The 12,793-nt window shown below is 29.1% G+C and overlaps 1 protein-coding gene across 1 annotated transcript; it reads left to right on the top strand.

Annotated features, from left to right (window-relative positions):
• The first annotated feature begins 390 nt into the window (after nucleotides 1–390).
• Nucleotides 391–964, top strand: LOC104879645 (uncharacterized). Its single transcript, XM_010653213.3, has one exon. The coding sequence runs from the start codon at nucleotides 503–505 to the stop codon at nucleotides 746–748; it is 246 nt and encodes an 81-aa protein (XP_010651515.1). The 5' UTR covers nucleotides 391–502; the 3' UTR covers nucleotides 749–964.
• The last annotated feature ends 11,829 nt before the right edge of the window (nucleotides 965–12,793 follow it).

The following is a 12,793-nucleotide window of genomic DNA, read 5'->3' as shown; positions in this document are numbered from 1 at the left end:
ATTACACTGCTGTTAGTCGTTTCGCATGTGGTCAATACTCTTCCATCTGGCGTAAAACACAAGTGTTTGACATTTGGCACGAACTTTTGAATTGCGTGGTCAAAAGATATTTCCAAAAAAGTCTTTGTAGATTTAATAAAAATAAAAAATATATATTTTTGGTAAATTTATAGTTTTGAAAATGAAAACAAATTTAATATTTTTAAGATTCAAATTTTAAATAATAATTTTAAAATTTGTATCATGTTTTTTCTATTTCTAAAAATAAAAAATAATTGTCAATTTCGACTAGACATCATAACGCCTAGATCAAAGCCCGCCGGCCATGCCGTGGGGTTAGGTGAAGCATATTTCCTCCTGCTTTGAAGAGTAACCACGCGCTTCTGATGCACGTGGGTAGCATACCTCCTCCGAACTCCTTTATGTAGAGCAACCCCACCCTAGAAAATCATCGAATTCCACAAATCTTATACACTTCTCTCTCTGTATCCAACACAAATCCATGTCTCGTCACCGCCGTCAAGCCTCCCAAGTCCTCCCGCCGGAGCTAATCTACGGCGCGGATGATCCACCAGCAGCCACCACCCTCAGCCACGCCGGTGCAGGGGTCTCCGGGCAAGCAACCACTGGTGCAACTCACACTCATAACAACTCCACAGATCCACCCACAACAGCTCAACCAGCTCCAGCCACTCACTTTCCGGCACCAGGGTCGAAGCCACCGGCCGGGAGAGCTGCCGGTGTTTAAACCCATTTGAGCCCGCGGGTTCCCATTTTGTCTTTCTGTTGTATCTGCCATGAGTAATATCAGAGTACTTTTGTTGAGTTTTGTAGACTGCTTCCTGTCTCTCTCACTCTCTTTGTCTCTGGAAAATAAATCGAGAAAATGAGAGAGAAGATCCGGGTTGGAATCTAAAGTTGGATGTGGTTAATGGTATGCAGAATGAAAATTCGTTTTATAAAAGCTTTCTTTAATGGTATGAAGAAATAGAGCCTGTTGGTGGGAGGAGTTTGGTTTCCAGTTGGGCTTGGAAATGGATCCATTTCTTTTCATTTATTTATTTATCCATTATCTATATATTTTTTTTTTTATGATGACATGAATACTTGCAAGATCTAAGATCCGGGGACTTAAATGGGGTCTGAAAATGGTGGATCCTTCACAAGAAAAAACCAATGGGAGGGAGATGGGAAAAGATTTTCGAGATAAGACTCACTCACCATTGCATCGGATAGGGAAAAAGTTATACTGATGAAGCGTTACATAAGCATGAAGAGTTGTTACCAAAATTATAAAGAATTCATTGGTTTTCATGAACAACTTACAAATTTGTTCAAAGAGAGGCTACCAAACCAAATATGAGGGGATAACACCACCATTGTCTACTTCACCCATCTATAACTAGAACCCATAATGTATATAGTAAGACATGGGGGTAAGTCCATCCTTATCTCTATTGTATTATTAGGGTATATTTTCAATATTAGAATAGGTATACAAGAGAAAATTTTATTCCACTTTTATTTATTGTAATAATAGAAAAAAAATTATTCCTATAAAAAGGTGAAACCTATTTTTATTACAATTAATTTTGGTTTCTTATATTAATTTCTTCTATGGTATTTTGATATGGTTTTTATATAGGTTTTGTTTTGTTTGGTTTGGGAGTGGATAAGAGGAAACCAACAAGTTTTCAATGTTAATTGTGACCTATTTTTCTTTTTGTTTCTAATGCTTTTCAACTAGGAAATTGATGTTCTCTTCCATGGCTCAAAATATTAGTATTATGGAGGCCTTGTTTTATTTTGGAAAATTCGAGGCAAAATGCAAAGAAAAGAAAATAAAAAAGAAAAGTAGAAGGAAAGAAAAAGTGAAAGAAACAAAATCAATAAATTATTTTTATATGTTTTTTTAAACTTATTTTATTTATTTTCTTTGACTATATAAATATTAAATAATTTTAAAATACATAATTTTTTAAAATCATTTTAATTATATTTGATTTTCTTTAATATTTTTCATAATGAAACAAAATATAGGAAAATCATTTGCTTTAATGTTTTTTTTTCTCTTTCTTAGTTTGGAAGAATTCTATTAACTTAGTTTTTCCTGTGGAAAAAAAAATTGTGTTTACTTAAAATATCATATTCTATTATATATCATTTTCAATGAGATGCGATATCTTTGAAAATTAAATTTAATAGGATATGTTTTATATATATATATTTGATATGTAAATAAGAATAGAAATAAAATAGAAAACATATTATATTATAATGTTTACTATTTGCTTAAAGCAAAAATTTTATTGCATCTTTATTGCATCTTAATACTTGATATTAGAAATAGTTTTACAATTTTTAATTAAGTGATTTTTTTATTTCTTATGTAATAATATTCATGATTAAAAATTTAAATTTTAAAATATAAAAAGATTATATGATTTTATTAAATATATAAAAATGACTTGTATATATTAAATATTATATTAGCACATATATTAGTATTATTTTATGATATATTTTATACATGTTTTCTTTTATGGTTTTTTAAATACAAATTTAATTTTTTAAATAAATAATATAATTTAAAAAAATAATATATATAATGCATTTATAATCCATAGAATCTCGTATCTCAACTTAGGATTATTATATCCCATACAAAAAAGAAAATAAAAAGTTGGATAATATGTTTACCACTTATTTATTCCATATTTGGTCAAATACAAAAAATGATAAATTATGAAATAAGATATGTTATCTTATAATTTTTCTTATTCAATCATTAACCAAATATGAAACAAGATATATTATATTATCTTTTATCATATTCTATACTATATCTAGCCAATCATATAAGCATGGCTTATAAAAAGTCATATTATTAGATTTAAGTCTCCATCGGAAGTTTTAAAAAATTACAAAGGTGTTTCATTGTATCTCTTATATACATCAATGAACTATTCATTATGATAAATCTAATCATTATCAAGTGACCTGATATGTATTTTTCTACAAAAGGGCTACATATGTTATAATTTAGCAGCTCGAAAGCTTATCACCTCATGGGATGTGTGATTGACTAAGTTGAATTCTTATTTTCAACTAGAAAACAATAATAGAAATCAATATTGGGGGAAGGGATTGGAGGTGATAAAATTAAGGGGTTATTCATGGAGTGATTGTTAACTCTCTTTTTCTACAAAATCCTCATTATTCTCTCATACACATGATGCTTGGTTGGTGTTTGAAGCTTGTAAATTTTTGTGTCTCATTTTATTGTTTTCATATTATACTTTGTTTCATGATATCAAAGTCCCGTTTGGTTGCAAAGTAGGCATTTGAATTATTCTACATGTTTATTTCCTTTTATTAATTGAACCTACAAATAAGCTCAAATGAGTCGATCCATGATTTATTTGCCTATGGATGTGTTTGTCACCTTGTGTGTGGGTATGAAACTGCATTTGAGAGAGGAAATTAAAAAGTATGATATACATTGTGACCTAAATTATAATGATTTAAGTTTTTAGGAAAATTGATTATCCAACAATAAAAAAAATGATAAAATTGTAGTGAAAATTAAGGTTATTATGGAATATGGATTTTTTTTTTTTTTTTAGCTTACCTTAACATAACTAGTTAGCAGGCTAAGGCCTCGTTTGTTAACGGAATTAACCAAACAAATTGCTTCACCAACTAAAAGTGGTCATGTACTACCACCCATAGAATCAAGAAAGAGTTTTCAGTTTGCCAATTCTTATCATGTCTGAATTTGGTAAGTTTCCCCGTGTTAAGTCAAATTAAGCTACAAGCTCTAGTGTTTCCATGCCTTAGTAATGTTTTCAAGGGCTTGGGCCTAGGCCATGGGCATCATCAATTTAGCTAGAATATAAAGAAGTAATCAAAGTCATAATTTTTATCTTAGTCTTAAGATTAATATTTTAATTTTTCCTTTCAATTCATTATACTTATGTTTTAATTCTTGAAGGGTGGTTTTCCTACAGGTTGTTTGTTGTTAGAATCTTTCAATAATAGCCTTAAAACTATAAGGCTCTTCTAGTTATTTTACGATCAATTTGTGTTTGCTTCTTCTCTAAAAAAAAATATGGTTGCACTACAATAATGTAACTCTCATCTTAATCGAGAGGCAATCATGAGATTAGCATCGTAATATAATGGACCAAATATCATCCTCACAGATAAATATAATAAAGTTAGATCAAGGTATAAATTGTAGGAATTGATATGATGATCATCAAATTGTGGAAATTTACGGATTTAAGATGAAGAAACTTTTTAAGATTGAAATAGTTAAATATTTATATTTATGTTTAAAATAAATGATAATTTAAAAAATAGTTGTTACATTTCTATTAAATAAAAAATGACTATTTCTTATAGTTTTGCCTCTAACATATTTATATTATTAAATAAAGATTTAATCATTTGTACAATATATTTTTATTTCCATGAGGTATTGCGTACAATACTTAAAATTTTGAAGATATCATATGATAAGTATAAGGTTAAATTTGTAAAAAAGAATCATTTTCAGACTTCAACTATTTTCATTATCAAATGGTCAAATTATATTCATCATTTAAACCTAATTAGATAATACCAAATACTTTTCTCTTCTATGTAGTTAACACTATGGTTTTTCTATACTTGAACTTTAGTTTTATCATCACCTAAGATAATCACAAAGATAATTCTCTTCATTTAATTTACAAATCTATTAGAGTTAGCCTATGTTAATATGTGTTCAATGGAGCCATAAAGGGGTCTTTCTCTTTCTAAAAGTCTCTCACGTGCTTATGATATCTTTCTTGGATCCATTCTAATTTTTTTGAGAGAATTTTCTACAAAACAATCTCCTAAGTGTATCATTTTTCTTTAATAAAATACTAAGTCAATGGCTTACATAATTTGGAGAATGAATTTCCTTTTGTTTTCCCAAGGAAAGGGGATGACTATTATTACCTCAACTCTAGCCCTACGATATTTATTTATTACAAACTTATCTACTTATTCCAAGACACTAACTGAATATCCATACATATGTAAAAAAAGATGAGTTTATATGTCTATAGTGGATATTTCTAAATTCATCCCCTCAATCTCTTTGGGTTCCTTACTTGAGATGCTATACTCTCCATTCTTAGAAATTCACTCTACAGGATGGTTTTTAAATCTATTCTAAGCTTCTCCTTAGCCATTCTAAAACTATATACTTATGTTCTCTTTCATGTTCGCTTTGGGGAATAAAAGAGAGATGAGACCTTGGTGAGAAGAGTATCCTACCGTCATCCTTACTTCCATTAGATGGCGTGAATTTTATTCTTATTATTCCATTAGAGAACTACTCAATACTCTCTAAAGTTGTATTTTCTATGGTTTTTATGGTTTATAAGATCTTAATTCTCATAAACCTGGTAGAACAGCTTGATCCAACTAATATCTTTGGAACATGTAACGTAGATATAGTTTAAACTTCAATCCTTAGAAGATATACTAAATTGGTAAAAGTATTGGTTCAATGTTTGGGAACTAATCTAAAATATTTTCTCATCTCTTAAAAGAGTCTTTAGATAAGTTTAAATTTTCTGATAAGCCAATGAGTAATAGAAAATTGTTGTACAAGTTCTTTACCTTATATGAGGTGTCATGGATTTTAAAATAGACTTACAAAGTGTACTCCTCATGATAAGTAACTAATTTGTGATCATGTCCCTTACTTTTAGTGGCTTATTTTAGTCAAATGAATGAAAAGGTTCAACCTTTTGACCTTACGTACGTTTAAAGGTTATTCCTATAAGATATCTTTTATCCCTCTTTCTTGTTCTCCAATGGCTACCGACGTTTAGGCCAATGGGCATTCCATTTTTATTAACCTAAATTAAAGAAATCTATTCTTAACAACCCTTACATTTATTAGAAGAAATATTTAATTCATATACAATCCTATTATAATTTTAGTGTAAATCACTTATTTAATACATATCCTTTGCAATTGTTTATGTTGATGATGCTCTTATATTTTTTGGATATACCTATTGATAACATTAGAAACATTTGGAATATATTTTTAAAGTAATATAAGTGTAATTTTGGTTGTCTTGGCCAAAAATAAAAGATAGAATTTGCAGTAATGTTCCTAAACAAAATAAAAGATAGAATGCAATTCTCAAGATATTTAAATTATATTTTAGACTTCAATAAGGATTTTGTTAAATATTGTGAATATTTATATAAAAGGATTAGGAAGAACCCTCCCACATGAACAGAAGAACATAATAAGGCTATAGTGACCCTAGTTTATTAAATATGATAGTAACTTTAATTAAGTTCCAACTATGGAGATCATTGAAAATAGGAATTTTTTAGTGAAAAAAATGAGGACTCTATGAGAAATTAGTAACCTAATTAGTGTATAAATCCTAGTTTTAATGAACCTTCATTAGTGGTCCATTATGGCAAGGGAAGGAAACCACATTTATGAGTTAGTAGTCTATTTCGATTATAAAGAAATAAGCAGCCGATGCAACCATATGGTTGTAGTATACATCCTATTAAGTTAATAGTCTAATAATTATCGGTCATAATGTGGTAATAAGAGTTATAGTAAATCATTTTTAACATTCACTTGAGACCATGGATAAACGTTTTACTTTAACTTTGAGGGCAATATGTAGACTTGCAAAAGATTTGATTTGTCATACTAGTTATCCATTGCCTTTTCAAGTTGTCAACAAAATATCCATGGTTTCAAGTAATACTTTATATATATTATATATTTTGAATATTTTAAGTGCTTGAAATTGAAAATCAAAACTAAAAGTCATCCCGTTTTGCTGTGAATAGAAACGCATTTATGTAATTGATGACACACACATAACTGCATTTGTTCAACTCCTTAAGTTGTCACTTAAAAACAATAAAGAAGATAGATTTGTAGTTGAAATAGTAGCCTTCAACATAAGTAGCTAGGGAAATTCAAATTTGAAATTTGAGTAACTTAAAATTCTTTATTATAAATTAGGCTCTGCAAAGTTTTATTTGGTGGAGATGTTTCTTTTATGGATCCTTGTTGTCATGAATTATGATTGTTAAGACATTGAGTATTGTTTATATGTTGACAATTTTATTATTTGTAATTGTTAGCCCAAGGGTTCTCCTAATAAGGTTTTGATGATAACAAACCATGGTTAAATGACTAATTGGTTTGATTTGTAAAGAATCTCAGGTATAAATTTGGAAATTCATCAAAAGACCAAGTGGATATAAGATCGAGACTTTTGGAAGACTTTTAAACATATGAAACAAATGTAAGATGAATGCATGAGTGCACTTAGGTTTTACATATCTTTTCATGCATCTTTGAAAACTTGGTTTATTATTTAAAATTACAATTTTATTAAACCCGAGTTTTATCAAATGTACATTAGACAAAATGTTTCAAAATTGGCATATTAATTTACCTAAAGACCTTGTCTAAGTGTTAGTAAGGAAAAGAATTGAAAAGGATAGGTTTTCGGGGCCAAAAGGTTGAATCGGTTGAGGCACAGGCCTACCGGCTCAACCGACCAGGGAACCGGTCGACTGGTTGCCTTTGTCCGATCGAGGTTCGAACGAGGAGTGTAAAAAACACTCTCTTTCATCCAGTAACCTTCCCTTCCCGGTTGAGATACCCTTCTTTTAGGTCGACGAGGTTCGGTCGAGGCAATGGTAACCTGCCAAAGCAGTAAATGCTCCAACGGCTAGTGAACCGGTCGACCCCCAGCTCGACCGGTTGAGGTTGCTTTTTGCTTTTCTTGGCTCCCGAGCTTAGAAACATATAAATTGAGAGCTCCAATTCATTTATGATATAGAGAACACTTGCAATCAATTGTCTACCCACTTGTTCTTACCTTAAAAGCTTTCATTTATTTCTTGGTGCATTAAATCTTCACTTGCATATTCTTTAGTGCACCCTTGTGAGTCATCCTAGTTTTGATTTGTATTTGAGCTATTATTGAGTTAGGTTGAGGGATTCATTCTTGTAAAAATTGAGTGTTAAAGCCTTCAAGAGAGTTGAATCTTGAAGAGATTGTGCAAGAACCCATTGGAGCCAAAATCCAAGTGTAAAAAAGTTTAGAAGTTTGGTTGAAGCTTCAAGTTAGTGGAACCTTCACTCGGTTAGGAGTTTGAGAAGAGTGGACGTAGGCAAGGAAGTACCGAACCACTATAAAATCCGAGTTTGAATTCTCTAACTCTATCTCTTTATTTTTTTATTATATTGTGCTTAAATTTGTTGTGTTAAAAAAGTTTTTGAAAAACCCAATTCATCCACCTCTTGGGTGTTTTTCTCATTTAAGCATAGCCTTTATTTTCTTAGTAATGTTTGGTCATAGAAGTCTTTTTAGATAGTGATTTGCTCTTCATTGAAGATAAAAGATTGTTGTTTCTCTAACCAGAAAGTCACAGATATATCTAAAAAGGTTTGACTTATGACATATTAGGCTTTTACGAGAAATAAAGAAATTCAATACCTTTTTCTCAAGTTCAAATTAACTTTTATTGATTTTTTTTATTTAAAAAAAGGATTGCTCAAGTGGTAAGCATCATTCAAATGGTCAAATCACTTAAACGACTTGGATCACTTAAGCAATGTAAGTCCATTTGAGCGATCATACCTATTCTGCCAAGAATTTTTCATGCAAATCGAATTTAAAACTTTTCTAAAACCAAATATTTTAGGCTTAGTTACTTATAAATACCTCATTATAATAGCTTGAGGGTAAGAAAAAATCATATAGAGATCATTTAGAGACCTTACATTCTTTAGAGAGGGTCTCATAAAGAGAAAGTTTAAAGTGTCACACCATTCCCGATCTCTCATTCAAATATTAGATATTTAAATATTGGTTTGAAGACTTTCATCCATTCGATGAGGTTGAAGTAATCCATTGGAGTAATCGAGGGTTGCAGCGTTGCAGGCGTGAATCAAGTTGTAGGTATTGGAGAGTAAGTCTTTAGGTTAAAGTGGTTAAGTAAATTTGTATAACTTGATTTCGTATAGTATATTTATATTAATAGCTCTTAGACCTCGTGGTTTTTTATCTCCACAATTAGCGTGAGGGGTTTTTCATGTAAAAATTTTGTGTCTCACTATTTATATATTTTATATTTGATATTCTATTTGAATTTTCTATAATTGATAGAATTGACTATCCCTAACATCTGGCGGGGATACTCTAAAAAGTAAAAATCATATTTTATATACCTAAAGAATTTAGGTATAACCCATTTAGTTATTTAGGGTATCTCTGATATCTCTTAGAATAAAGGAAATATTGGGTATAACATATAAATCTTTACTGTAAAATTTTAAATCATCCATTCACCCTCCTTCCAGGTGTTTCTTGTTGGACTTTCGGTTTTTTAATAATATTGATGAGTATCTATAACTCTTTGGAAATTGATGTGTTACCATTCAAAATTGGTGATTGTTTGATAAAATTATCAAGCATGTGAAATTGATGCATCTTAGGTTGTGAATCCTATGTTAAGCTTTGTTATTTATATATTGTTTTAAAATATTTGGATAGCCTAGAAGTCAAATGAGGTTTGAAATAATAATTGGAAAGCAAGAAATATGACATGTACAACTTATAGCTTGAATAGTACTACATATTGTGCTTGAGACACAATTGTAGTGAATCCTACATTGGTTATGAAATGAAATCTATGAGAAATGAATATGGAGCAAAGTGGTAATAACATAAAATAAAAATTGACACCATGGTAAGAGTTTATATCTCCTGATTCTTAGGGCCTAACCCACACTGTAAGGGTGGTATTGAACCCAAATCAAGATGGACTCAACAATGGAGGCCATAGGCTTGCCTAGGACCCTTTTTAATTTAATATTTTAAAATAATTAAGAGCATTTTAAAATATTAATAATTACCTTGATGACTAAATTATCTACTTTGAGAATTTTCAAAAATATTTATTTCCTAATTAGAAACATAGTTTAATAAGAGAATATCAATCATGAAAAATTTAAAATTTTCATGAGAGTATTTTATTTAAAATTTATTTTTTGATAAAATATCTACTCTCAAATTTTAAAATTTATATTTATAAAAAATTCTTATTCTCTTGCACAATTTCAATCCACAAATATTTTATTTAGGAAATATTTTCAAAAAAAATTATTTCCATCAAATTACTAAGTATCTTTTGGTAATACCCCTTAATGATAAATTATCTCTAATAAAAATTTCCATAATATTTATTTTCTAAATTAGAAAATCTAGTGTAATAAGGAAATTTCCGGTTTATGAGATTTTGAAAATCTTGAAAGCACCTTATCTAAGAAAAGAACTTTAGCTCTCATATTCAAAATTTCTCATAAAATTTTCTTATTCCTTACAACTTTCTTATTTAATAAATATTCTTATGGAATCCAATTTTTATAATAATTTATTCCATTAAAATTACAAAAATCACAACCTTTAGTAATTCCTTAATGGATAAAATATGCTCTATGAAAAAAATTTCAAAAATGTTTATTTCCTAAAGGAAATTAAACACTCTATTTTATTCTCATTAAATTACTAAAACTTCTAAAGATATTTTGGTAATCCTTTTGATCATAAATTCTTTATCATGAGATTTTTCAAAACCCTTATTTATTACTTCAATGGAAATATTTGTGCTAAATGGAAATCACACTCAATTTCCATGTCCTTGAACTTTATTTATCCAAACATAGTCCTTCTTCTATCAAAGGCGAGACCCTAAAGAGCTTGGTGCTATCCTTTTTCTTTTAGGGGGAAAAGCTTGGAGAATCACCATAGGTATTGTTCTCCATCTCTTAGGGCAAGAGAACATAGAGAATCATCTAACCCAAATCAAGAGGAAAGTTCTAAGAGGAAATGAAAATTTAAATAACCAACACCCAATTCTTAATAAATAATATTTGGAAAAAAAATGCTTTTCATGAAAATTTATTAAGAATACCAAAATACAAGAGGAAATAAGAATCTAAATTAGTAACACCCAATTCTTAATAAATAATATTTGGAAAAAATAATTCTCATGAAAATTTATTAAGAATACCAAAATACGTTATTTTATAACATTCATTTTGATAACCTTCTTAATTATAAAATATCTATCATGAATTTCCAAAATTTACTTATCTTTTTTAATTGGAATCATGTGCAAAATGGAAAATTTTTTTTTTTTTATAAAGATTTGAAAAAATAAGAGCTCTTCCAATTCTTTTTTCTTAGAGATCTCAAAGATTTGAGAAGATTTCAAATAAAATTAAAATTTCTAAGAATTAATTTTAAAGAAGAAAGAAAGCTTTTAATCATTTTCCAACTTGTATTTTTTTTTTAAAAAAATTCCTAAAATACTAGGGACCATTGAGATCCATCCTAATCCAATTCTAAAGTTGACTCAACACTCCACTAAATATAGTCAATTGCATCCTAATATCCCATGAAACTACAACGAGATAAAGTTTGGATTTGTGACCTACTATTCTGTTAAGATAAAGCTCTTAAAAACATGACATGATGTAATAGATTTGAAATTCATTATTCATTTAATTATATTTCAGGTTTATTTTTATCTATCTTTATTCCATGTATTATACTTTATAAGCATTTTGACTAACATTCCTTGCATTATACAAGATTTGGGTGTATTAGGGTTGCATGAAAGATCTAAGTCGTGGGTTCCTTACAAATATATGATTTGTTCACAGTTGGTTCATGAACTTGATTGTAAATCTCTATTGTAAATAAAATATTAATGCCTAAATACATGATAACTCTGGTAAAGAAAAACCAAAGATATAGTTATCATGACTTTGTAGTATTTTGGGTTGTTGTCCTCTGAGATCAACTTTAATATGTTTATTTGTTTATAGATTCAAAGGATTAATTATTTACTAAAGGTAAAAAAAATATCTAATTCAAATAAATCAGAATAAAATATGGATGAAAATTTCATAAATAAACATATTTAAATTATAGAGTAATTATTGATTTTTAATTCAATTAATCAAGAATGGGGGTCCACAATCCAACTTCGAGTATAAACCTTTAATCGAAACAACAATATATAATTTAATAGTCTTAAGTTAATCAAAATGCATGGTCTAATGAGATCAACTTGAGTTCCACACCTCAGAGTTGATCCGTATCCTAACTTTTAATATTTTATTCCATTGAACTACCTAATAGATGAATGAACATGAAATCTAGGTTTAGGTTTAAGGTTTTTAGGCTTTTACCACTCTGTGTAGATTTGCCTTAGGATAGATAACAATGACAAAACCTTTGATAACTAGAGATCAAGAATTACCAAGAATCCCTAGTATCAAGGAATACGTGATTGTATCATCTCCTAAGTCAAACTAACTTGAGAGGGTATTTTGATCTCAATACTAGTGCCCTAACCTTTCATTCATTCCATTATTAATCCAATATAACCCATTGTTTCCCTTTGGATTTAACCCTAGGTTTTCATGTTTCACCCCAAGATGACTTTTTAGTCTTTTATGGGCATGTCTTCACATACCTAGGCCATAAAAGAATAAGAAAGAACCATTATTGATTTCAAAGAAATTAAAAACAATAATTTATTCAATAATAAAAAGAAGAAAGAAAACAAACCAAGAAAAACCTTCAAGGTCTTTTTCTCTCCTCCCAAGAATTGTCAAGCCATTTCTACTCCTAAAAAAATCAAGAACTCCCTAGAAAACCTAAATATTAAGTTTTTATAG

The sequence above is a fragment of the Vitis vinifera genome, chromosome 6 (genome assembly GCF_030704535.1).
Source record: "Vitis vinifera cultivar Pinot Noir 40024 chromosome 6, ASM3070453v1".
NCBI classification, from domain to species: domain Eukaryota; kingdom Viridiplantae; phylum Streptophyta; class Magnoliopsida; order Vitales; family Vitaceae; genus Vitis; species Vitis vinifera.
The sequence above is the reverse complement of the archived record's forward strand: the minus strand, read 5'-3'. Positions and strand labels throughout refer to the sequence as shown.

Coding starts and splice junctions, on each gene's coding strand:
- LOC104879645 (XM_010653213.3), top strand. CDS start 503: ATGTCTCGTCACCGCCGTCAAGCCTCCCAAGTCCTCCCGCCGGAGCTA.